Genomic DNA, 25,348 nt, shown 5'->3' with positions numbered 1-25,348 from the left:
CGCACCGAAACCAGAAAAGCCAAAAAAAAAAAAAAAAAAAAACCAACCCACAACCCACCACCAAAACCCGAGATGGGCGGGCGAGGGTCGCGGGGAGGTTGGAGTCGAGCGAGGAGGGGTGGGGAGAGAGAAAAGAAATCTAGAAGCAGAGAAAATCGGAGGAAAAGAAAAGAGACATCGGCGCACACAAAAAGAGAGCGAGCCAGAGAGAGAGAGCGAAAGAGAGCCCCGGTCGCCCCCCTCCCTCGCTTGCCTCTCGGACTGCACTTTCCGGGGGGTTTCGGTGGGGAGGAGGGAGGGAATTCAAAAGACCCCGCTTGCAAATAACAATGGGGAGGCGAAAGGGAGAAACAGGCACATCGCGGGAGGAAAAGGGGGGAAAGGCACAGCCCCAAATTAAACTTCCTTCAGCGCGGGATTTATATAGCTATATATGTATACATCTGCATATACACATATATATCTATACAAAAGAGGCTAGAGGAATGCGGCGACCGAGCAAGCGGTTTTCTCTTCTCTTCCAGCTCTTGCGCTCTTTTCTCCTTCCGTCTCTTTTCCCCCCTCCTTTAGCTTTTTTTCCTCTTCACTTTCTCTCTCTCTCTCTCGCTTTTTGCCCTGCTTTGGAAAAAAAAAACCCGGCGCAAATCATGCACAATATTGTCTTTTGCGGTTTATCTTCCTGGGGAGAAACTTTCACCTCCTCAGCCGGGCGGTGAACGCGAGACTGATAGCGGCAATCATTCCTGCAGATAAATGAATTGAAAAGACGACACCGTCCCCCCCTTGATGAATGGGAGAAGGGGGAGGAGCGACGTGGAGGCCGACGTCTCCGATCATTGGTGCCCGCCAGCTCCCACTTGCGCTCGCAGCTCCCTCCTTCCTCGCCGACGAAGGGTGAGCAAAACCTCGCGCCTCTCCTGATTGGCCAGCGCCGCTCATCAATCCCAGGTATTGTGAAGCGCATTGACATCGCGTTTGACAAACAGGCTCGTCCAGGACTAGCAACTTTTAGATATACATCTAGCTATAGCCTATACCTTAACAAATAAAAGACATAGCGGTGATGTCGTTGGGAGGGGGTGCTTTCTCTCCCCCCCCCCTCATTTTGAAAATGTGACTAAAGCGATTCTTGGCTTCGACCTCGTGCCTGGAGCCAGAGAAAGAGGTCGAGGCGGTGTCCGTCCCTCTGTTTTGACTTCTGGTTTAGGACGGTGGTGGTGAGATCCTGGCGGCTGAGACCTTTGAGCAACACAGAGCAACTTTTCAGGGGCTGGACCAAGGAAGTCCTGTTGTGACTTGGTCCTTGTGCGCCGGGCCGCTTCCCTCCTGGTCCCTCGGGCGAAGGCTCTCCAAAACGCACATGCGGCTTCCATTAGAGCCTCGCTTGCAAACGACAGCGTGATTTCTGTGGGAAAGCGACCGTAACCGTCCATCTCTCTCTTTCTCTCTTTCCCATTTTTTTCTCTGAAAAAAAAAATTCTAGCACCCATCAAAAGGCAGGTGGGTGAGAGCGCTTGACTTTCTCCTTTTTTGTGTGTCCTGTTGATGTTGTCTCTCCCTCCGCCCTCACTTTGTTTCTTCTTTTCTCCTCCCCCCCTTTTTACGAGATCTCTTTAATTCAGGTAGGAAAAAAAATACCCTGTAAATTTCCCTAAAGTTGCTTTTGTCTCTCGGCTGCATGGACCTCTCAGATCCTGGGGTTTGGGAATGTATTTGAAATCCTCGCTAGATAGGAGCAATATAAATTTTCGGGCGCTCAACCATTTTCTAGTTCACAAATCAGTCACCCTTGTCACATTTATTGAAATTCCTCAACTTGCCACTCCAGGACGTTGGAAAAAGCAGGCGGCGCCTTTGTTGCCTGACCAGGCTTGTGATCGCCAGAGAAAATTTACTTACCTTCAGATGAGTGAGCAGAAAAAGAAATAACACTCCCTTTGATTTAGTTAGGAAAATGCAGACATTTGGATTCAGTGCAAACATACAACACTTGCTTGTTTTCTAGATGCAACCCCTCGATTAACCTGCCTTTCCCCAACTCGAGCCTATTGAAAAACTGCGGATAGTTCTCCTTTGTCCCCGCTACAAAGAACCATTGACTATATATTAAAATGATGGTCGAGATGTAGAAGTAAAAGGAGACAATCTTTGCGACTCAAATCAATTAAGCAAAGCAACATTCGAACGGGGGTTCCCAACGATGCCCGAGTGTTGAGGGAAAGGGTGGTGGAAATGAGGTTGCGTCTTACTGAAAATATAGGTTTTAAAATCTGATCCAGTCACTTGTTTTCTAGTTTCAAGAGGCAGGGGAAGACACCCCCCCCCAAAGAAAAGAGAAAGTGGCGAGAAAAGCTAACCAGGTCAGAATCCTTCGGGGTCTGAACCTTTGTCCAGATCTTTAAGTGATTCCTTACTGTCCCACCCGCCCCCACCATCACAAAAGAAACCAACAAAACCCCGATTACTCTTGTTGCCTATGTATAGGGGGTAGGAAACAATCCTCTTGGCAGAGATGTTGCAAGAAATAATATTTCATACTCATTTTAAGGGATTAGAGAGACCTGAAACCTGGCGCCCCGGTCTTAACACACACACCCCTTTTGCGGTCCCTCCGTCAGCGCAACGCTGCAGCCTAGATTTGCCCGCAGATTCAAGGGAGAAAAACGAGGGTTTTCGGGGCAGTGCGAGGGAAGCCTTATAGGTGGACACAGCCCGGCCTCCTAGTTTCTTACCACGAACCCGGAGCTGGGAGAGGTGGGGGGGAGAAAAAAAGACTGGCAGACATCTTAAGATGCAAAGCCGTCGTGCAACAGGTCTGGAAGACTCGCCTCTGGATAAGAAATGCATCTGGGCTGGCATGTGCTGCCGGAGAGGCGAGCTTCTGTCTGAGCGGGAGAGAAGGGAAACGGACATTGTGGGGTCTCAGCGAAACCTACAAAGATCCCTGGATCCGTGGAGGTTGCCAAAAGCTAGTGCAGGGGTCTCTCCAAAGTACACAGCACCACCCTCCTCTCCCGAAGACTTCTTAATCGTGGAAATGTGTCGTCTGAGCGATTTAAGGAGGACGGTCAAATAGGAGTCTCTCTGCTTGTGTGTGTGCGCGCGCCTGCGTGTGTGTGTGTGTGTGTGCAAGTGTTGTGGGTTGCAGAAGTTATCAAGTGGGATTTGCGGCACGCTCTCTGCAGGAAACGAGCGCGGCTCCAGTTCAAAGCCACACGCACCAACGTGACATATAAGCCATTAAAATATCATCCTGGCGGTTCCTTTCTGCTCCATCATACATTCCCCAACTGCTCCCACAAAGCAGGGGAAAGGGAGAAATGAAGGATGACCGCCTCGATGGAGTCGCTAAAGAGGTGTTTTAGTTTCGTTTGATCCACCCGCTGCCCACCCTGGACCCCCAACCTCTCCTCTCCTCTCCTCCCTCCCCCCTCTTCTGTTATTCTTTTTTTCCGGCCGGTTCTTCTGTCATGCTAGGCAGAAAGGAGGGGACCTCTGCTGCAACAGGTGGCCTGGGGTAAGTGACGCGAAACGCGGCTCCCCTTCAGCCCCAGTCAGGCCGAGCGGCGGAGCAACCTGCCACCTCCAGGGGGCTCGGCGTGTGCAGGGAGAAAGCTGAGAAACCTCTACCCCACCTCGCGGAAGTGCCTTGGCACCTTCTCGGACACGTGGGGGAGGGCTTGGCACCCATTCCTCCCGGAGAGGCTGTCGGGAGGCCAGGAAGCTCAGGCGCCGGCAGCCCGGAGGGCGCAGGGTTTCCCTTCGCCGCCTCGAAGGTCCTCCGGGCCAGAGCAGAAGGGCTGGGGACTCCTGGCGTTTCCCCGCGGCTGCTGGGACAGGAGACCCACTTTTGATTTCCAAGGAAGGCCGGCCCGCCTACGGGAGGGCAGGCGGAGAAACCAGGACCGAGGAGAAGAGGGCTGCGGGGCCCCCTGAGAAGCGGGAAGCCCGGGGTTGGGGGGAGGCGGGAATGTTCAAATCCTAAACGGCAGTGTTTAGGAGTTGTTCCCTGGTGCAATTCCACCAAAGCTGTCTTTCTCCGTCGCCCCCCTCCACCCCACTTAGTTTTGTCCTGGAGCTGAGATGAACGGCGAGTAGCGACCGGTCCGGCTACAGTCCTTCGCCTCCAAAATTCTGCACCAGATTCCTGCTTTCGCTCGCTTGCTCTGCCTGTGGCGGTAACGAAGGGGTTAACCCCGTCTGTGGGTAAAGGTCTAGTGGCCAAGACTTTGTAGCTTTTCACAATGGAACCCTCCACCCCCACCTCGATCGAGAGCTTTTCTTAAGCCCAGGCTGCAAGACCCCCCCCCCCATCCTTACTCCTTTGACTCAAGCGAGTCTACGAACCTGCTCTATTTCACTTCTCAAAATGACGCCACCATCCCTTCCAAATCCCTAGCCTCCCCCTCCCCTCTTTCTTTCTTTCTTTCTTTCTTTCTTTCTTTCTTTCTTTCTTTCTTTCTTTCTTTCTTTCTTTCTTTCGCAGGGCGAGTACAGAGTTTTGGCTCTTGCAAGTCTTAAAAGGAATGCCCTAAAGTGAGCCTCTCTCTGTTTCTGTCTCTTACACACACACACACACACACTTTGAACCCGGTCTCCCTGGGGCTCTGGCCATTGCTCCCAATGGCGAGAGAGGTGAGCCCGCTTCATTTCCGTGGACACTGTTGATCATGTAGTTAATCAGTTTGGATAAGTGTTGAAGGCTCGAGCTCTTGAAGTGGCCGGCTTTGGAAACACCCTGGACGTTGACCTCTGACCTGCGACCGAGGAACATGTGCCAGGCCCACAGTATCCGGCACAATGACTCGACTGTGCAACTCGATGGGGGGGGGAGGGGGGAAGAGAAACATTGGTTTGCCCTTCCGTTTCAAACGGCTAGCCCTACCTGATTCCCTTATCTCCGTCCAAGAAAACAGCTGCTCAGAATCTTCCAGCAATGAGCTTTCAAGACCTGGAAAGACAGGTCTGGCCAAAGCTGGTCTTCTTTCTCTCCCAGCAATGGGTCAGGAAGGGACATCCTTGACTCAGGCATGTTCATTATCTAAAGAGGGACTTCTTTGTAGGCATTACTTATGCTTTCTAAAGAAGACGTGCAACTTTACAAGAGCTGCTTCAACAGGCCAGACCTGTTTGGAGGTCAGAATAAGCCACCACCACCCCTCGCCTGATATCTCAGAAATTCAGCCGAGTCTGAAAGAGTGGCTCTCCAAGTTTATTGGAAGGGCATTCTGCGTCGAGGTCTCCTTACGAGCAATGGGCTGCTTACTGCCCAAACTGTATCAAAGGTCAAGCGTTAACTGGAGGGCTTCTTCTCTCTCATCTCAAAAGTTCAATACAAAACAAAAAAACCATTAATCTTTTTAAAAATAAAGGATAGGCACTTGAAGAGGCAGAAGCGACTTAGGCCAGGCTTCAAGTCCACTTGAAGGTCGTTCTTTTTAGGGGAGTGTGTTTTAAACTCGAATTGGGAGACGATAAGTGTTAATCAGTGAGAAGAGGGCATCTCTTGCAGGTTTGTATTTAGAGACTGAAGCACCTTAAAATATCCTCCTTCCCTCCCTTTGAGCCAAAATGTTGATTGGAAAATGCACTTTCCCTCCTTCCAGTTCGCCCCGGAACATTATCCCCGGGCTAATTGTATGCTTCGATTTGATCTGACACTCGGGCAAGTTCAAACTCTGTTTGAGTCAACCGGACCTGTTTGGTTTTTTGCTTTTTGTTTTGCCCTAAAAAGTCAACTGTCCTTACGAAAAAGATATGAAGCCTGCCCTAGAACCCTAATGCTTAGCAGCCTCATAATTTAACAATTTCAAATTGGGAACCTTTCCACCAAGCCCTTCCTTCCCTCTGTGATTACCTCTTCTGTAACAGGCAACACTTCTTATTATTGGAAATTGATCACATTGCTCATTTTAATGCCACTATATGATTTCAACGTCCTATATGGTTTTTGCATGCTTCATATGGAATCTCCATAAACTCCTCTCCTCTCGGGCACATATATCTGGGGGGGGGCGATTAGAAACCCAGTGCATTATTATTGCTGCCGCTACAGTAGGAGGACTATTGCATATTACATTCCATTCACAGTTAACATTAAACTAGGATTTGGGTTGGGAGGGGGCTTTAAAGGCTCCTCTCAAGTCTGAGTGAAAAGTGTTCTGAGACAGGCCGATTTGGTCTCTCCTTTGAAAGCGGAGGCAGGAAAGCGCCGTCTTTCAACCGTTTCATCCACCGCGATTCCACCAGATTTCAACCTGAGAGAGCCATCTGGGCTTGGAGCCGTCTAGCCAAGGCAGCCGAGTGTAATATCAGCTTTGAAAAGTCTGCAAAAATGTCGTCAGTAACAACGCCTCAGTTCTCTGTCAGTAGATGTGTGTCTGATCAAAGCAGAAGTGTGTGTGTGGGGGGGAGGAAGTCTTCTACCTCTACCCTTAAATCAGCGCCAGGGCTGCCCTATACAATGTGTGCCAACTTTGAAATATATACATATATATATTTCCTCTTGCATGCCCCTTCCAGTCTGTCCCGTCCCATGCTGGACAACTTGCAATCTTCGGGAGACACAAAGACCGCGTCCCCAAAGCGATGCGAGGCTTTTCTTCTGAGTGGAGGGAAAAGATTTCACGCCTTCTCCAATTCTTTATCGCTTGCATATAAACGAGACCATTTTTCTTAACCTGCCACCCCCTCTTTTCTGAACAGGAACCGGGTCAGGAAATAAAGCACAAGTTTGCCCCTTGTAATGAGGAAAAGAAAACGACTTTACAGAAACCCCCCGGAACAGTCAAGTAAGTTTAAATATGACTTTTAAAAAAACTATGTGTATATGTTCAGAGACATATCACTTCTGTTTCCGCCTTAAGTGCTTCCTTAAGTGTTTAAGTTGCTCCCACGAACACAGATCAGCCACCCAAGGTCCCAGCAACAACTGCTTAATCGGGCTCCCCGTCTATTCATTTGGAGGTTCTAGGATTAATATTTGACGAGGCTCTCGTTGAAACAACCGCCCCCCTGACCCTCTCTGATGGCGTACTGTCACATTATTCTATGACATATTCATCTTGCATTCATTTACAGACGATTTGATTGGAATGAAGTTTGACACATATTGGATCCCATTAAAAAAGGACTCTTTGATCTTGGCGAGGAGGGTTACAGGATACCTATCATCTATGCCCGATATACCAGCCCTTTACAACGTGGTCGCTACCCAGCTTCCACCGGGCGCGGACTCAAACTGGCATTGATTGACATCTCATCTGACAGGAATACCTTAATCTGGAGACAGTGGATTAAGAATTCTATTTGAAATAAGCATTTGATTGGGTTGATCTTTGGGCACCTCAGGTTTGAAAACTGCTTGAAGGGAGAGGACCCTTCCTTCAAAACTAGCAACCACCTTTGTAATTTGGTTCGTCTTCCTTCGGTTCCCTCCCTCCACTCAGGTGCAAAATTACCTGGCCTTTTTTGTTTTTTTGTTAAAAGAGGCAATGTGAAGGATGGAGTTTCTAGCCTGTTTCTTTCAATGAACGATTTTTCTGGAGCAACATCTTGCTAAGAGTGAACATTTTGGCTGTTCTTTAAATCTTGATATTATTTTACTAACATTCTGGGTCTGCTTGGTGAGAGTCCTTCCCATGCGGCTCTTGCTCGTTGACCAGAATATCGTACCCACGCGGTTCCAGCTTCCCTTTGCCCCCCACCCCAATATTCGAATTGCGTAAAGGCGCAATAGGTGATCAGGAACACGGATTTTCCCCTGCATTATGTTCTTACAGCCCGTCAACAATTCAGTTAATCCTCCAGATAATTCGGATCGTGTTTCCTTTGAAAATCATTCGCGCCACAGAGCCTCGAAAGCACATCTTGGAGCTTAAGAAAGCTTCCGATGGGACTGTCCCTTTCCCTATTTCCAATGTGACCAGGTTGAGTTAGCATTTCAAACTGGACCTTGCAGCGTTGTTTATAAAGGCGAGGGGGGAGGGACGGGGTGGCATGAAAATTCTTTCTTTATCAGACCTTCCTTCTTCATAATCAGTGGCGACCTTCTTCCTACACTGATTCAATGACCCGTCAGCGAGGCGGACAGAGAGCCGCGGAAAAAGTTTCTGCGGCTCTGAATCGCCCGGAGAGTTTGGCTGCTTTAGCTTGAAGCAAAAGGTCAGATCCTGCTAATAAATGCAGCCGAATCAACGCTGTCGACAGAGAAGAGAGGAAAGAAAATACCTGCGGCTAGGAAGGCCAGAGTATTGCTCTGACTGAGAAAGTTTTCTTTTTAATATTGTATATTGGAGTAGATCATGAGGGCAATGGCGGTTGAAAATGAAGCCCCCGCTCATTGCCTTGTATCAGACCCACGTGTGAGCATTCACAAGGGAAGCCTTAAAAGGCAAGGGTTGTCTAAGTGTCACGGAGAAGATCAAGATTAGCCTGGATAACTACAGTATATATATATATACTATATTTATTTATATATATATAAATAAAAAAACAGTTACAGCAGAATCCCAGTTTTTATTATAAAACTTTATTATAAACTTCAGATCTGCAGAAGGGAAGATTTCCCGTCATTCCAAGCAGCATAGAAAAGATGCTGTTTGGGAAACACAGCATTTCGGAATTCGGACATACAGGGCATGTGTCTGCTAAGGTGGAAACCCAGTCCCCAATCCAATAGACGGAACCGAGCGCATCTCGATTCCAGCTTCTGAAACCGCCCAGTCTTTCGGCGAAGACAGCAGAAAGCAACAGAAGGCTGCGACCCTGCGGCCGCTGTGACCGACATTGGTCGCCGCCGGAGTCAAAGGGGCAGAGCGCACTTTACCAGTCAGTCCTGTGTTCCAGGACAGGACCAAACCCGAAAGGAAAGGGTGCCCACGAAGACCTGCTCAGCTTTGCGGCCCTTCTTCACGAGCTGCGCTTCCCTTGGGTTCTCTGGCCTTTTTCTTCCCGAAACCTGTCTCTCTCTTTCTCTCTCTCCCCCCCTACCCTTCTAACAGGTCAAGTGTGTGGATTCCCTGAAGGCGCCGGCCTAGCTAGAGTGAGGAACCTCCCTGGATATCCAGATTGGCCTCTGGATATGCCCCGCTCAGTTCAGCCGAGGAAGAGGCATTAAGGCCTGTTCAGACCGCTCCGTGGGTTGCAGTGGGCCGGAGACACTGTCCTGGGGCCCTTGCGACGTTCTTGGGGGAAGGAGGGCGAGGAGGGCCTGGATTTAAGGGTCTTTGGGGAACCAGGCCGCCTCGGCTAGGCCGGCGAAGAGGACCGCCCTCGGCAAGCCCCGAGGAATCTTCGCCGGTCACCTGGCAGCAGGGCCAGCCCGGTTGCAGGCCGCGGTGTCGCCCTGGCTCCTGAGGCTGTGGCCCTCGGCAAGGGACCGGGATCAGCGTCCGCTGGAGCCAGGAGTCCAAGCGAGATCCTGCTGCCGCGGCAGCCTCGGGGGAGTGGGGATTCCGCTGCCGGCTGAGGGCCGCGGCGACACCACTGCGCGTAATATTCTTGGAAAGGGCCCCTCTCCTTGTCAGCAAGTGCCGCCGCTCCAGTATTTATATGAGATGCGGAATCCCTCCGTGAGGGCCGTGACAGTTTTCAAATATATGCCTGTCGCCTCCCTGCCCTCCAGGTTTGTTTATGCGCCGAGCGAAGAGGCCATCCTGCCCTCTCCGTAGTTCATTTACCTGGAAGAAAACCGGCAGTCTGGCTGCCGTTTGCCGGCAAAACAAATAAGATCGGGGGTGGGGCGAGATCTAGAGGGGGGTGAATAGAAAGTGCACGCCGGACAGGTAAAAGCAGTGCCCCAAACATTCTCCTCGAGAAAGGTAAAAACTTTCTCCGGGTCCTCCTTCTCGCTGTTTTCTCCGCCTTCTGGTCATGTGTACATCACCATCCGCCACCCCCACCCTCCCTCTCCGGCTTTCTCTTCTCTCCTTCACACACACGCGCGCGCGCGCACACACACACACACACACACACGCAGGCAGATACATCTCCCAAGGTACACAACAAATGCTAGGAGTGAGAGTACTAACTTCACCTAATATAATGAGAGAGACACCATGGGCCATTTCTTTTCCATTGGATTCATGCGAGGAAGGGGGGGGGAGAGGGGGGAAACCCCTGTGAGGAACCTCAGGGTTTTAAGTAAGAGCGGATAAAGCCATTAGCGTTTGACAAGAAGCCATGCCAATATTTTAGAATGGCCTTAGCCCAGCGATTGGCGAGGTATATATTATATATATGGTGGGTTATTATTTTTTAAAGGAAATTGATAAAAGTGTTCCAGATGTTTTCTCCCTTGACTGAGGACTGTCAGGATTGAAGGATGTCAAGTGTGTAGAGATGAAGTGGTGGTAAGGCGGGAGGAGGAGGAGGACAGCTTTATTTGGAGCGCACCCTCTCTCGTTACCTTTGTAAGTAACAGCTTCCCAGAGTCCTGCTTCCTAAATGTTTGTTTCTGTCTTGTGGTCTCCTTCGGAGGCGGTCAGGGGTGAGGAAGGGGGGGGGAGAGATTTTTATTTTTATTTGGTTTAGGGCAAAAGGACTGACGAGGGAATGTTGTCTGGAACTGCCGGGGGAGGGGGGTTAAGTTGTCTACGTGAAACTTGTTATGTAAGAAGGGTTAGCTAATTATTACGTGCAAGACTACTCGGGTCCTCGGGGCATAGAAGTGTGTGCACCTGACATTAACTTCGTAATAGGCACGAGGGCTAGACTTGCCTTTTGTTGTGTTACCAACTTGGACAGACAGTGGGCAAAGATGTATCCCTTCACGTCTAGAATTCCTCCTCGGCTGTAAAGTGCAATGAAATGGCCCGCTGAGAAGCATTGTGTATCTGAAACCCAGCCCTTGGCTACAGAGCTGTCCTGAAAAGACAGCCCTTTAAAATGTTGGGAAATGCCAGGAAGGTTTTTCTGTTTTGTTTCTTCAGCCGAAAGTTGAGCGGTAACAGTGGCTTGAAGTCAGGAACGGTAATTTTACTAATACAACCATCATAAAATGTATTTGCGCTATCCGATGACTCCAGAAACGTTCATAGGTTTGCGGGGCTCTGTCTCCGGGAGGCTTCTCCTGAAGACGCAAACTGAGCGCAAAGGCTGCTTCCAGAATGTGGTCAAATGTCGTCTTCCCAGGGTCATGGAAGACTAAAAGTGTTTTCTTCTTTGGGATACGACGAACAGGGGTCATTGTGTGCTGACATCTCATCTTCGCCGTGAACAGCCGAAGAAACATTTGTGCTTGTGTTTTAAATTTGGGTTGCAGTTTCCCGGGGGACTTCCCTCCCCCACATTCTCTTTGGTTCCAAATCCGGTTCTTGAATATGGGAAAGGACACTTTCTTCGCTGGTGAAACCAATTAAGCCGAAGAAAATTCGAGCACATTCCCCTTCTGTCCCGTGCCGGGTCTCTCGGCAGTAAATCTGGCCAGGTTCGCGGCTTAGGGAACACTGGTGTCTTCGGCACCGGCCAGCATCCTCACACGGAGGAAGAAATGACGCCGCCGTCCTAAAGGAGGGTCGAGGACTGCGCTGTAAGCCTTCCAGGTCTTACCCAACAGGTTAACCTGGGAGAAAAGGCGGCACAGAGCCCACGCTAAAAGAGCCTGCGGAGTGTGCAAGCGAATTTGAGATGACAGAGGCCCAGTGTTGTTCTAAACAACCCCTTCCCCCAAACTCCTCCGCTTTACAGCCCGCTCCTTAAAAATGTATACATTTTAAACAAAAATCTACAGTGGTGAATTGTCCTGTGGTAGATATTATCAGGTCTCTACTCTCTTGACTAGCCGTCCTAAACACACTTATGCGGGCAGTCACTTCTGCCTTCCTGGGTTTAGCACGCCAGATTTTCATGGGGGGGGGGGGAGAGAAAGTCTGCTTGATCTAGTACGGTCAACCACCCGGCCTTGAGAGGAAGTGACTTCAGTGTGTGTGGAGGGCTCCCCCTCCCCGTACGAGAGAAAGTAAAACCGAATCTTTACTTCCGTCCCGAACATCTCAGACTTCCAGCCCGTTTGCTTTACCCAGAGGCCTGTCCTGAAAGGCGTTGCTCGATAACGCTAATCGACTGGTTCTGTTGTTGCTCTCGAGGGACCTCAGTGCTGCCACTTCCTCCCAGTGAAGGCAGGCGGCTTGTCAGAGAGACCTTCCGGTCGACTCAACTTGATTTTTCAGATGCTTCCCCGGTCCTTCTTCACAAACAAAGATCCACAAACTTCTCGGCTGCCGGGAAGTCCTCGCCCCGAAGAGTCGGATGGGAGTCGTGCTGCCGGGAAGGACCACGCATTAGGCCAAGGAGGGAGGGAGGGAAGAGGAAGGAAGGAAGGGGGGGAGGAGAAATCCCGCGGCCGTGGGAAATGAGGATGTGGCAGAGCTTTTGTTGTGGTTTGCTAAAGGCCCGGTTCTCTCGGGCCGCCAACAAGTGTCAGAAATCTAAAGACCTCCTTTCGCCCGGCTCCGCTTCCCAGGACGACTTCTGTATGCAAAGCCTGTCCCTCCCTCATTGTACCCCTTTCGGCGGGGAACGGGGCCCCGGAGATTTGTGTGCGCAATAAATAATCGGCAGTCAAACGGATGGCGGGGCGGGCGGAGGCGGCAGCCCGGGCGGCGGGAGCGGTGCCGGAGGTGGGATCTGGCTGAGCCGGGAGGAGCGGATCCGTCTTCGGAAGCTTCCCCTCGAGGATCCTGGGGGCTTCGGGCTCGCGAAACTTTCTTCAGCCCCCCACCCCGCCCCCCACGCTGAGACGGCTGCTCCCGAGGAGAGACCGGCTCGCTTCCCACAAGGAGACCATTTCTCCCGGGGAGCCCGCTCGACGTGGGCGGTGGGGGGCGCCGGGCTGCCGAATTCATGCCCAAGCCGGACAGGGGGAAGAAGGTGGAGGGAGGACAGCCGGCAAGCAGCCGCGTCTCCGGGCTTCCCCCCTCCGGCAGGCCCTCCTTCCCGACGGATTCCTGCGGCAGACTGGCCTGGGCATGGCTCTCAGGCACTTCCCCCCCCCCCCTCCATCCCCACGGGCGGAAGTTTGGAGCAGAGTCCCGGCGCGGCCGGCGGAGGCTGCGGCTGCCTCCCCTCCGCCGCCGCCTCCTCCTCCTCCTCCATCTTTGTGGTTGCAGCGGCTGCTGCTGCAGGAAGGAAGCGGGCCGGCCCCACCAGGAGCCCGCCGGTGGCCAATCAGGCCCTCCGAGCAGACACCGATCTGAGGTCGCCATTAAATCGTCTGCTCATCACGCTCCTAAGGGGGAGGGGGAGAGGGAAGAGCCCGTGCCCGGGAGGCGGGCCCGAGAGCCAGGGGACCCGAGCCAGGACGCAGTCAGGGGACCCGAGAGCACCTCCGAGCGTCCGCCCAGCCTCAGCCGCCCCTGGGAGGCGGCCGAGAGTTCCTCGGAGAAATGGGGTTTTGTAAGCCTGCAGGCTGACAATGGTAAAAAATTACAAAAAGGCTTTTGGGTAACTGTATGCCACTGCTCCATCAGACATCATCCAAATCAGATGCAGGATACTTATAACTTTTCGTTCGTTGCGGGGAGTCAATGCAACCCCAGACAGGCTCCGGGGTGGGGGTTGCAGAGCAAGACGAGGAGGGGAAAGAGGAAACATCTTTTGAAAGAGGGGCGAAGGAAGGGCGGGGGCGATTACAGCCAAGAGTTGCGACTGCGCAGCTCTACCCGCGTCCTCTTCCTCCCTCCCCGCCCCCTCCCCCCCTTCCTAAATCTTTTCAGACTTCAGCGGGGACCTGTCATCGCTGACGTCGGTCAGGCGGCCTCGGCCAATCAGCGGCCGCCTCGATTGTTTAGCTCTCGGGGTTGGAGCCCGACTCTCTGAAGCTCTATTCAGCGGCCTCCCAGCGTCCCGCTGCTGCTTCTCAAAGTGGATGGGATTCCACGTAGGCATTAAAAAAAAAAAAAAAAGAGGAGGAAGCAAAAAAAAGGGGGGGGAGAAATGAAAAAGGAAAAGGAGAGGAGGAGAAAAGAAAGAAGGGGGGGGGGGGGAGAAAGAAGAAAAAACAAAAAAAAGGCAAATATCCCAGACTGAGAGAGAATGGGAAAAATTGTTAAGGGGGGGGGGGACTTTGGAAAAAGTTCCCCCCCTCTCTGGCTCCCCCCTCCCCGTTGTCAGGTGACTTTTGTCGAAGCCTGTGAGCGGGGAGGTTTTGGGGGAGCCCAGTAATGGACTCTGCGGCGCTCTCCAAACGGACCACGGCGCCGAAATTAGTAGGCTTGGCAGGGGCTCCTCCTCACCCCCATCCCTGCCATCACCACTCCCCTCCGAGCATGACAGGCTTCGCCGGGCATCCCCACGCCATGGTTCCCACGCACCCCGGGGAGCCGGCGGCGGAGTCCCGCCAGGGGCTGAGCCCATTCCGGTCAGAACACATGGGGCACCTCTACCACCACCTCCACCACCGCCACTGCCCTCCTCATCACGCAGCGACCCTCAAGCTCAGCCCTGCCCCTCCGCCTCATCCCCAGCAGCACCCCGGGGCAGGCCGGGCTGCGGGGGTGCACAGTCCGACCGAAGCATGTGGCCCGAGGCAGTCCACCGCCGTCCCTTATGCGGTCCCTCACCCGAGCCAAGCTCTTCCCGCAGGTAGGGACTTTTTCCTGCGCAGAGATCTGACGGCCCCCGTCATGCCAGGGCTCCCCTACCCACAATCAGCTGCCACGCGTTCTCATCACGGCATGTTTGTCTCAACAACAGGTAGCTACCCGGGACACCATGCTCACCACCACCACCATCACCACCACCACCACCACTCAGAAGCCGGGACTCCCTCGCTTTTTACTGGTCTGCACCATGAGCAACCTCCCCATGCAACTCCAGGTGGCCATCTAAACGGACAAATAAGACTGGGGCTACCTGGAGAAATGTACGCCAGGTCTGAGCCTTTCACTCCCGTGCCAGCCTCCAGGACAGACCCTTTCGCCGCTTCTTCCTTCCACGGCTACGGTGGCATGAACCTGAACGTCAATCTGGCCCCCCACCACGGCCCGGGGGCTTTCTTCCGCTACATGAGGCAGCCCATCAAGCAAGAGCTGATCTGCAAGTGGATCGAACTGGATCAGACGCCCAAGACATTGTGCTCGAAAACTTTTACCACCATGCACGAGCTGGTGACTCACGTCACGGTGGAGCACGTCGGCGGGCCCGAGCAGTCCAACCACATCTGCTTCTGGGAAGAGTGTCCCCGCGAGGGGAAGCCCTTCAAGGCCAAATACAAACTGGTCAACCACATCCGAGTCCACACCGGCGAGAAGCCCTTTCCCTGCCCGTTCCCGGGATGCGGGAAAGTCTTCGCGCGCTCCGAGAATCTCAAAATCCACAAAAGGACGCACACAGGTCAGTATGAAGAAGACTTTCTTGAGTTCCGTTTTTGTTCAGCCGTCTGCTCGACTGGCGATTGCTTTTAATACTTGTGGTCTTAGTAGTAATACTATTGGAGACGTGAGTTTTTAAGCTGTTGCTCTCGGTTTGCAGAGATGATACGTTTCATATTCTAAACGGATGCATTTTGATGTGGGTGTCTGTGTCTTTCCCACAGACTAGCTAGGGATTTAACGGGGAAGGGAGAGTTAAAAGCCCTTGGAGGTGGCAGAAATCCTGGAATTTTGGCGCAAACTCACAAATTAGAAGCGGACAATAGAAATCGCAACTTGTCCGCACAGTTTTGAGTGATGTCTCTGGGGCGGCTGCTTCGGCTGTCTTCTCGTGAGAAAAGCACAGCTGCAACAGCTCCCTCTTTTTGTTCCGGAAGAGGGACTCCACAACGTTTCTTTCCAAGTCCTCCGCCAGTTCCACAAGGCCCTTTCCTTCCGCTGTACACGGAAACCAGGGAAGGCAGGCAGGTTTGGGAGCTCGAGAAGGCAAGAAGGGAGGGAGGGGAGGAAAGAGTCCATTTTGGCCTGAGCGCTTCCAGAGGTCACTGGCCAGCATCCTGAAGGGACCCGGTGTCCAGAAACATTTGTTAGTCCTAGTTAACACAGAAAGGCAGGGGACTCGGAGGGAAAGACCTCGCTGAAACCCTGTTTGACCCCGTCCGGCCACAAAAGCGTCGATAATGAATGAGGCTGCGCCGAGAAAGTTTTCACACTTCCAAGAGCAGACTGTGAAGTTGTACACTACTGCTGAGGTTAGCAGCCAGCGTTTGTAATTTGTTGTGCTGCTCCCCCCTCCCCCCCCCTTGGCAAAAGATAAGAAATAAGCCCTTTTGGAAAATTCAATCCGTTCCAGAGTACATTTTTTCCCACCCAGGCTCACACACACACACTTCCCCGCCAGCCTCATATACTGGTGCGGAAACGATATAATCCTATTGTGAGATCCGCTTACAGCCCAACCAAATTTTTTCGCCCTGCAGTTGGAAAACGCCAAAATACCCAGGCTTGGTCTTAGCCTTGACCCGGGTTCGTTTATTTATTTCCTTTTCCAAATCATACATGGGAATACGTACCGTCGCCGGAAGTACATTTAATAGCAACGAGAAGAACAACAAACACCGCCCCCCGTCCCCCTCCCCCGCAAGGCATCCTTGTGTCCGGGAGGCAAGAAGACGAGAGGGCAGGTTCGTCCCCTTAATTGCCGCGCCTTGCTTAAGCAAACAAACTTTTACTGCCCCTTTAGCTGCCGTCTCCTTTGAAGTCTCCCAAGCAGAAAATGGTCAGATTCGTGGTACATTTGACCTACATCAGCGCACCCGGCGGAGTGCCTGAGAAGGATGCTGCCTCGTCATCACCCAGACTAGTTTACTTCGTGGACTCTTTCCCCTTGAACTTCCCCCAACTAATTAATTTTCTTTCTGTTGTGGAGGATGGAGGCGGAATCTTGAAGGCACCCTTTTAAATATATATATTCCAGCGCAGCATTTTTTATTAGCCACCCCTCCCCAGATCCTCAAACCCAAATGTTTCTGAAACGGCAATAGAACGGCCTACAAATTATTCATGAACACCGTTCTAGATTCAAACGAGAAAATAATTGCCTCCTTAAATATGAATGACGTTGCGCTTCCCTTCGTCTGGGCGAGCATTTCTGGAGAAATTCAGCCGGAGAGGGGGGAGGAAAAGAGGAAGAAGGGGGTAGGGTGGAGGCAAATTCTCAGTGGCCTAACCCAGATCCAAACGGGGAAAGCAAAAGCACGCTCTTACCCTTAGGGCCGGCCAGGGAGGACAATAGGGACCGAGGTGCGCTTAGGCCGCAGTCAGGGAAAGTCTGTTTTAAGGTGTAATTTATAGCGCCAGCCCGGGCAGGCGAAACCGTCCTCCTCCTTTCCTCTCCCCCTCCCGCGAGAATCTTGCAAATACTTTAATCCAGTCCCAGAGTTGGGAGGATTATGCTAAAATCTCCAAAGGGGAATGTCTTGGACTCAATGGCGAGTCCTCGGAGAGCTACAAGTGTCGGTAGAAAATGGCGGTGCAGACTCCGCTCGGGTGGGTGTTGTGCTGTGCGCGTGGATGCGCGCCCCCTTCTCACTTCGCCCGGCCTCATCTACGGCAAATGAAACATGTCAGAGAAAGCTTTGAAAAGGCATCCCCCCCCCCCCCCAATAATACATATTTACACGCAGGAAATCTTTCCAGTTGGCCGGGGACGCTTTAGTCCTCGAGGCCTTGGAAGGAAGCGTCGCAGCCCAACAATGAAGCTGTCTTTCCTCGTGCCCAGCCCCCCCCCTCCCCTCCTTTGGCCCAACTGAGGCGCAAAAGGGGTTAAAAGAAGTTAAACTTTTTTCCCCTTGGAGAAAGGAGAAGCCGCATTGGGCCCAGCCTTACCTGAATGCAGCTCACAATCGCGGGCTTTATGAGGGAAGCGTTCCCCAGGGCCTCCTAACTTACCGCTCGCTTGTGCTACACCGGTCCCCTTGATCTGTTATTTTAGCGGAGTAGCGGAAGGTCAAACTGTGTCTTTACAAGGAACTGTAATTAAAATGCTTAAAGAGGCATCGAGATGATCCTATCCTTCCCCCACCCCGTACAAATGAGTCAAGGCCCTTCTTGGTAGGTACACAGGAAGCCTGGGCCTTTCGTGTACAGAAAACATGGCTATCGCTTTCGCAGGGCCTGCAGCTGATTATGGGGGGGGGGAGCAGTCACATCCCTGAAAGTTTGCAGTTCCGCCAGCCATTTACGGACCCTCCCCCAACAATTAGCCGCCCACCGTCCAGATGTCCGTTAACTGGTATACAGACAGTGTGCCCCCACTGGGGGGAGAGGAGAGAGAGAGAGAGAAATGGCTGGCACCTCGTCCTTCCTTTTAAAAGCGTTTTGCCCTGGATATTCAGCGGACAAGCCATGAAGGGCTAGATTGCCTTTAAAAAAAAATATGTAGGTTTTCCACTGAAGTCGAAATTTGTCCCCCGACTTCCTTAAGGAAGTCGTGTTTAAAGCAACGCCACGCAGACCCACAAATAGACACACTTACCCAGCTATATGGCCACAGAATGCCATTAAGAAACACAGTAGATCGGTTTCCGTTCCCGTCTCAGTCCATTTCTGCACGATAATGTTTTCTGGGCGTCTTTTGTACACTAAGCATCGCTCTCTCTGCTGATTTTTTTTCAAAATAATACAGCCGTGGCCCATAGAGACTCCACAGCACGTGGCTTCGGCGCGGATTGCTTTATCAGTCGCAAAAATCGTGCGTCCAGTATCTCTCGAGGTAGCTTTCCTGAAAATCGTGTTTTCTTCTCGCTGAATCTCCACCCCCCTCCAATGCGATCCCAATGCAGATCTATTCAAATCCGGAAGTGTCTTGCCATTGACCTCAACACGCCTGGTCTATGTGGCTCCCCTACTAAATACATCCCTTTATGTTCCTTACTGCTTGATAGAGAAAAGGCAAGCTTGGCCTAGTCTCGTCCCGTGAAGCCAATAATGTTGGATTTAGTAAGAAGAATGGCTATCACCGGCAGAAATACCCGTCTGGATATTCAATCGTGTCCGATGTTAAGAAGGGGAAGGTACCCCCGTCACAGTTCTGGCATTTGTACCCTGCCCTTCCTCCGAAGAGCTCATGGTGGTATCCATTCTCCTCTTGGTCTTTCTATTATTTTCCAGATATTAACACACACACAGACCCCGAAATCTGAGTCCAGTGGCACCTTTAAGACCAACAAAGTTTTATTGAAGGTATAAGCTTTCATGTGCACGCACAGTTCATAAGATACAGTGAAATGGAAGTTACCAGTCCGTACATATAGGTACAGGATGAGCAGTAAATTAGCACACAACATAATGAAGATGTTTAACAGGTTCAAGGACTAAACAGGAATAACAAGTTTAGTTTATATGGTTACTATTTGTTTGGGTTTAATTCTGGGGGGGAAACATAGTGAAGGAAATAAATATGTCAAAATTGGAGATTGATGGGCAGATGTATCCTTAATTGTGGAATGCTGAGAGTAATTAACTGAGATCTTGCCATTAGGCTCCATCCGTCTCCTCTCAAGTATGGAGGCGAACTTACAGACTCTTCTTCTTTTAAGTGGGGCAATTGGCTGTGTAGGCTGTGTATCTCCCCTGTCCCCAGACCAGAGAAATACATTCCAATCTACCTTTCCAAATTACATTACATTCTACCATTCATTACACCATATTACAATCTGCTATTCTAATCTATTATGACAGGGTAGATATTTCACAATGAAGGATACATCTGCTCATCAATCTCCAATTTTGACATATTTATTTCCTTCACTATGTTCCCCCGCCCCTTAAACCCAAAGAAATGGTAACCATATAAACGAAGCTTGTTATTCCTGTTTGATCCTTGAATCTACATCTTCATTATGCTGTCCTCAACATGGACTTTTTCAGCCTTGCAGCTAGCCTGATGGAACTCTCTGCCAGAGAACATCCATGCCCTGCTGGATTTGTTACCTTTCTGCCGGGCATGTAAGGCAGAGATGTTCCACCAGGGATTCTGTTGAGGACAGCGATGGGGCAGCACTTAGTCTGGCACTCCCACACCCTCCATTCTCTGCAACCCACCCCCCACCCTGCTTGTGGAAGCTGACATTTTTCCAGCTATCTTGGAATTGGATTATTTTATTTGTTGATATACGTCTTCTATACTTTATTGTTTGTTTTAACTTTATTTATTTATTGCATACACCTTCCTTATAAGTGGCCCTAAGCCCTGCTTGCAAGGAAGGGTGGCCTAAAAAACTAACTAAATAAGAGAACATAAGAGACGCCAATGTTGGATCAGGCCAAAGGCCCATCCAGTCCAACACTCTGTATCACACAGTGGCCAGATATACCAGTGCCATCAGGAGGTCCACCAGTGGGGCCAGCCCTCCCACTGTTGACCCCCCCCCCCCAGCACCAAGAAGGCAGATCATCACTTGCCCCAGAGTCCCTATCTATACCTTGTGGCTAATAGCCACTGATGGACCTCTGCTCCATATCCTTATCTAATTCCCTTTTGAAGCCGTCCATGCTTGTAGCCGCCACCACTTCCTGTGGTAGTGAATTCCATGTGTTAAACACTCTTTGGGTGAAGAAGTACTTCCTTTTATCCGTTCTAACCCGCCCGCTCAGCAATTTCATGGAGTGCCCATGAGTTCTTGTATTGTGAGAAAGGGAGAAAAGTACCTCTTTCTCAACCTGCTCTTCCCCATGCATAATCCTATAAACCTCAATCATGTCACCCCTCAGTCGTCGTTTCTCCAAGCTAAAGAGCCCTAAGCGCTTTAACCTTTCCTCATAGGGAAAGTGTTCCAACCCTTTTATCATTCGAGTTGCCCTTTTCTGCACTTTTCCCAAAGCTATAATATCCTTTTTAAGGTGTGGTGACCAGAACTGCACACAGTATTCCAAATGAGGTCTCACCATTGATTTATATAGGGGCATTATGATATTGGCTGATCTGTTTTCAATACCCTTCCTAACAATCCCCAGCATAGCATTGGCCTTCTTTATTGTTGTGTGCTAATTTACTGCCTCTACCTATATGTAATGACTGGTAACTTCCATTTCATTGTATCTGAGGAAGTGTGCGTGCACAGGAACGCTTATACCTTGAATAAAACTTTCTTGGTCTTAAAGGGGCCCCTGGAGTCAAACTCCTCCGTTGCTTCAGACCAACACGGCTACCCACCTGAATATACTGAAGAAAGGTTAGGAATGACTACTTCCGCCTGAAGAAAGATAGAAGTATTTCAGAAATAAAACACACTAAAAACCACGTCTCCGATCTGAACGGGTCTTCAGCAGTGGCCTACCTAGGCTTCTCGGGCATTCATTTCCCCTCTTCGGGTTTGCAGTATTTCCTACAGAGCCCGTTCTAACCTATTGTTTGCGGGGGTGGGGAAGGGTTAGGACTGAGCAGGCAGGAAGGTGAAATTAGTGTTGCATTGGGAGGAAGGGCCAGGGGAGCTTGTGGAAACCCTGTACGAGACTCCACTTCGAGAACCTGGAGTTTTACAGCCGGCAATTCAGTACAATTTGGCAGATTGGGGGTGTGGGGGTGGCATTTGTGATATGGAAGAGATTGCCATGTCAAGACGAATGAAGCAAGCAGAGGGGAGTTAGCCCAAGGGACCGCGTCAGACAAACGTTTGGCCCTGGCTGGGGGCCCCAGCTCCCCCACCCTAAGCCTTCCATCCAAACCTTTTCCGTCTCCAGGAGGGAAGGGCACTGGGGTGGGTGAGGAGGACGCCCCCTGGGAAGCACCGGCTCCTTTGCCCCTCACCCCGGTCACCCCCTGCTGCAGCCCTCGCGTTCTTGTAGGAAGGTGTCCTGAACTGTGGTGCCAGCCGGGGAAAGGGTGGCCCTCGCAGATCTGAACTTGTGACCCGCAAACAGTCCCTTTCTCCCCACCCCCCACCCCGCGCACCCTTTCCCTGCCGGGCGGTAACCCCAGTCTCCCTGCATTGCCTTTCTTCGCAGGCGAGAAGCCCTTCAAATGCGAGTTCGAAGGCTGCGAGCGGCGCTTCGCCAACAGCAGCGACCGGAAGAAGCATTCCCACGTGCACACCAGCGACAAGCCCTACAACTGCAAAGTGCGAGGCTGCGACAAGTCTTACACGCACCCCAGCTCCCTGCGGAAGCACATGAAGGTCCACTGCAAGTCCCCTCCGCCCAGCTCGGGCTACGAGTCGTCCACCCCCTCGCTGGTGTCGCCCTCGTCGGACTGCGGCCGGGACCCCCCTCAGCCGCCGCCGCCGCCGCCGCCTCCCCAGCCGCCCTCCGCCGCCGCCGCCGCCTCCTCCAGGCAGGCCGCGGCGAACCTGAGCGAATGGTACGTGTGTCAGAGCTCAGGGGCCAGCGGCATCCCGACGCCACCCAGTAACTCTCCGTCGCCTCGCCCGGGAGAGGCCGCGTACACGAACTGCGAGGAGGAGCAGCCCCGGCCCCCTTATTAGAGGCATTACGGTAGGACGGCCGCCCGCCGGCGAGACTGCTGCACTGGCGCTTTCCCGGGTGCTGCGGAGCCTGGGCGCACACCGGACCCGAGGACTGGCCGGCGGGCCCGGGCGCGGGGCGGGGGAGTCGACCCTTGGTCCGGGGAGCAAGCCAGCTCCCTCCATCCTCCCCCACTCGCCTGCGGTCGGTCGGAAATGCTGCACAGTCCACAGGAGAGAAGATACACTGTAAAATGACCCCCGCCCAACCCCCTCGCCCCATTTTGTATTTATTAAGGTGTCAAGCACACGAGACGGGAACTCTCCCCTTCCCCCTCCCCCCCCCCCCCCCCCTTTTTTCCTTCCCAGGGCAGGCGCCTCGGATCCTCTGCTTCCTTGTACGTTTACAGAGACCTCGGTCTGACTCTGAACTGAACCCACCTTTTTTTGTACCAATCAACCAAAGTGTTTTAATACGGATTTCTAGATGTACAGGCTGCGACTGTCGGTGCTGGTACTTTGTGATGGTGTTTTCCTGGATTCTTGGATTAGCTCCTTCCTTTCTCCCCCCCCCCCGGCTGTGTGCGCGTGTGTGTTTAAAGAGAGGGATCTAAGTATCTATACATACATTATTTGTTACCGAAATTGTAATAACGAATCGATACATTAAATACTTCGGTTAATTTACCCGTTCAGTTGATATTTTTGGACAGAAGCTCTGTTCTGACCTATCCCCCCCCCCCACGCATACTATAGTCTCCCTACTAATAAAACAAACCCGGGGGGGGGCCTTAATGATTTATGGTACATTTTAATTTACAGGAGCAGTGGTTTTAAACACAAACACAGTCTCTTGGACTTTCTGCCCCCCCCTCCCGTGTTACTTCTGTTGAATTGTGACTACTTGTGATTTCTTAGTGGATGGCAGGTGAGATCCATGTTAATTGGAAGGGGGCTGCTCTGGGTGACGTCATTGTGGTTGGGGTTGTCCAGAAGGACTCACGACTTCGCCGATTCGCTCTGAACCCATCGTGTAAACCAAGTGCTGGTCGTTTTCAAACGCACAACGTTTGTAATGTACAATAATCATTCGGGATAAGAATCCTTTTTCCTTCTTTTCCCTTTTTTCTTTTTGTAACGCGAAAAAATAAAATGGTTTTCAAATCTCGAACATATCTGGATGTCTTGAAAGGTATTATTTTCAGAGACCCCGCTTGTTGCCCCTTGTCCCCTTGGGGGGGGGAGACATACATTCTTGATTGACAGTTGGGAGCCTAACGCAGCAGAGGCGGGTTGCAGAGCCCAATCCTATGCATGTTTAGTAAGAAGTAAGTCCCAGTGTTATTCCCTGGCCCTTACTCCCAGGCTAAAGGAACCAGGCAAGATCCTAAACACATCGTTTTTCAGTAAATCGCACAAACTTCCATGGACCTTACTTACAGGCAATATATTTAGGGCTGGAGCTGATTCTCTCCCCTGCCATAGAGACCGGCTTCCAAACAGTCCTTCCATGCAGTGTTGCGAACCCCCTAATCCATGCCTTGGGTCACTCAATGGCGGAAATGGTTGACCTGAAAGTTTATCTACTACACCTCCCATCCAAATATCTCCCTGAACTTTCAGGAGTCTTTTTCGTGCAGCAAGACCCCCGTGTATGTTTACCCCAGAGTAAGTACAATGAGACATTCTCCAGCCAATGTAAACTCAATGGTACTTATTTCCGATGATGACATTGTTAACAGCACAACATTAAGGATAGTCTCCTGCAAGTAGGCCTTGTTGTGTAGACTTCAGTAGGATTCTGGGTGGACTAGTTCAGGACTGCAGTGTTAGTCCTTCCCTTATTCCTGAAGAAGTCCGTCCATCAGTTAGTCAGTTAGCCAGTCCGTCTGTCCGTCTGTCTCTACTGTTTGGAAGAGCTTCATGGTAAGGAACCTTTCACACTACCCCAGTCCACACGTTGAATGGGTCGCTTGGTCAACGGGAAGAATATGCCTATGAAGAAGTATGCCGTCGCCACCCTCCCAGCCTAAAGAACTAGAAAGAGGTTCTGGGGGAGGGGGAAGGGAGTTATCCGTCGTCGGGTCTAAGAAGGGATGCCGCGTGGACCTGCGAAGGTATGGAGGCCCTCCTCCAGAAGAGAAGACGTTCCCACCTTGCCTAGGGCGGCCACTCCCTCCTCCCCTGCATTGACCCCCTGCCTTTTCTTCTTGATTTCTTTCTTTGCAGAAGCGAGGGGTGTTTTTTTTTAATGTGTAAGCTAATCACCTTTAATTTTTCATTTGCTTGTTACAGATGTCTATCCCGTTGCTCTCAAGGTAATCTAGACAGAGGCAGCTGAAAGCCCCGCATCTTATGCCTTAGACATCAAAGCCGAGTCTCACAATGCAAGCATTTCTCCGCAACGGTGAATCTTCATGGTGAGTTAAGATTTCTAAAGCAATAGACAAGTCATACTTTAAAAGAGTGAAAAGCGAAGTCTGGAGCCCGTCCAGTCTTTTCATGAAGGACATAATATTTACGTCTAACAGATTCTTTTAACCCCCTCCCTTCCCTTCACGCCCCTCCAGTCTCGGTCTTTTTTCTTTTTTGCGAACCCCCCCCTCCCTTGTCTTTCTTTCTTTTTAAAAATCTATCTATTTATTTGCATTTTTTTGTGTTCGTGATGGACGTCGAGGGCATCGTTTTTCTCGAATTTCCGGGGCAAGAGAAGGGGGGGGGAACCCCACGCGAATGGGGGCCCTTGTTCCAGCCCCCTCATCAGAATGGATAAGAATGTCGGGAAGAAAAAGGGGGCCGCTTGAATCGCCGCCCGTCCGTCAGCTCACTTTTGTTTCTCTTCTGGGCCGTGATCAGAGACGGCCTTTGGGATTTGATGGCGACTTTTTCTAAAGGCGAGGAAATGGGTTTGAAGGAGGGAAAAGAAAAGGAGAAAGGTCTAATCAAGCCCGGCCTTGTTCAAAGGCTCTGATTTTTTTTTGAGGGGGGGGGGTTGGAAAGTGTGAGCTTTACGGT

At 51.4% G+C, this 25,348-nt stretch overlaps 1 protein-coding gene across 1 annotated transcript; it reads left to right on the top strand.

Annotated features, from left to right (window-relative positions):
• The first annotated feature begins 12,569 nt into the window (after positions 1-12,569).
• On the top strand, positions 12,570-22,354 carry LOC107121157 (zinc finger protein ZIC 4-like). Its single transcript, XM_015424023.1, has 7 exons — positions 12,570-12,620; positions 13,234-13,417; positions 13,716-13,863; positions 14,144-14,420; positions 14,466-15,333; positions 21,879-22,161; positions 22,204-22,354. Exons 1-7 carry the CDS (start codon positions 12,570-12,572, stop codon positions 22,352-22,354), a joined length of 1,962 nt encoding a protein of 653 aa, XP_015279509.1.
• Positions 22,355-25,348: the final 2,994 nt, after the last annotated feature.

Source organism: Gekko japonicus, unplaced genomic scaffold (genome assembly GCF_001447785.1).
Source record: "Gekko japonicus isolate JY-2015 unplaced genomic scaffold, Gekko_japonicus_V1.1 scaffold523, whole genome shotgun sequence".
NCBI classification, from domain to species: domain Eukaryota; kingdom Metazoa; phylum Chordata; class Lepidosauria; order Squamata; family Gekkonidae; genus Gekko; species Gekko japonicus.
This window is presented reverse-complemented; position numbering and strand designations above follow the sequence as displayed.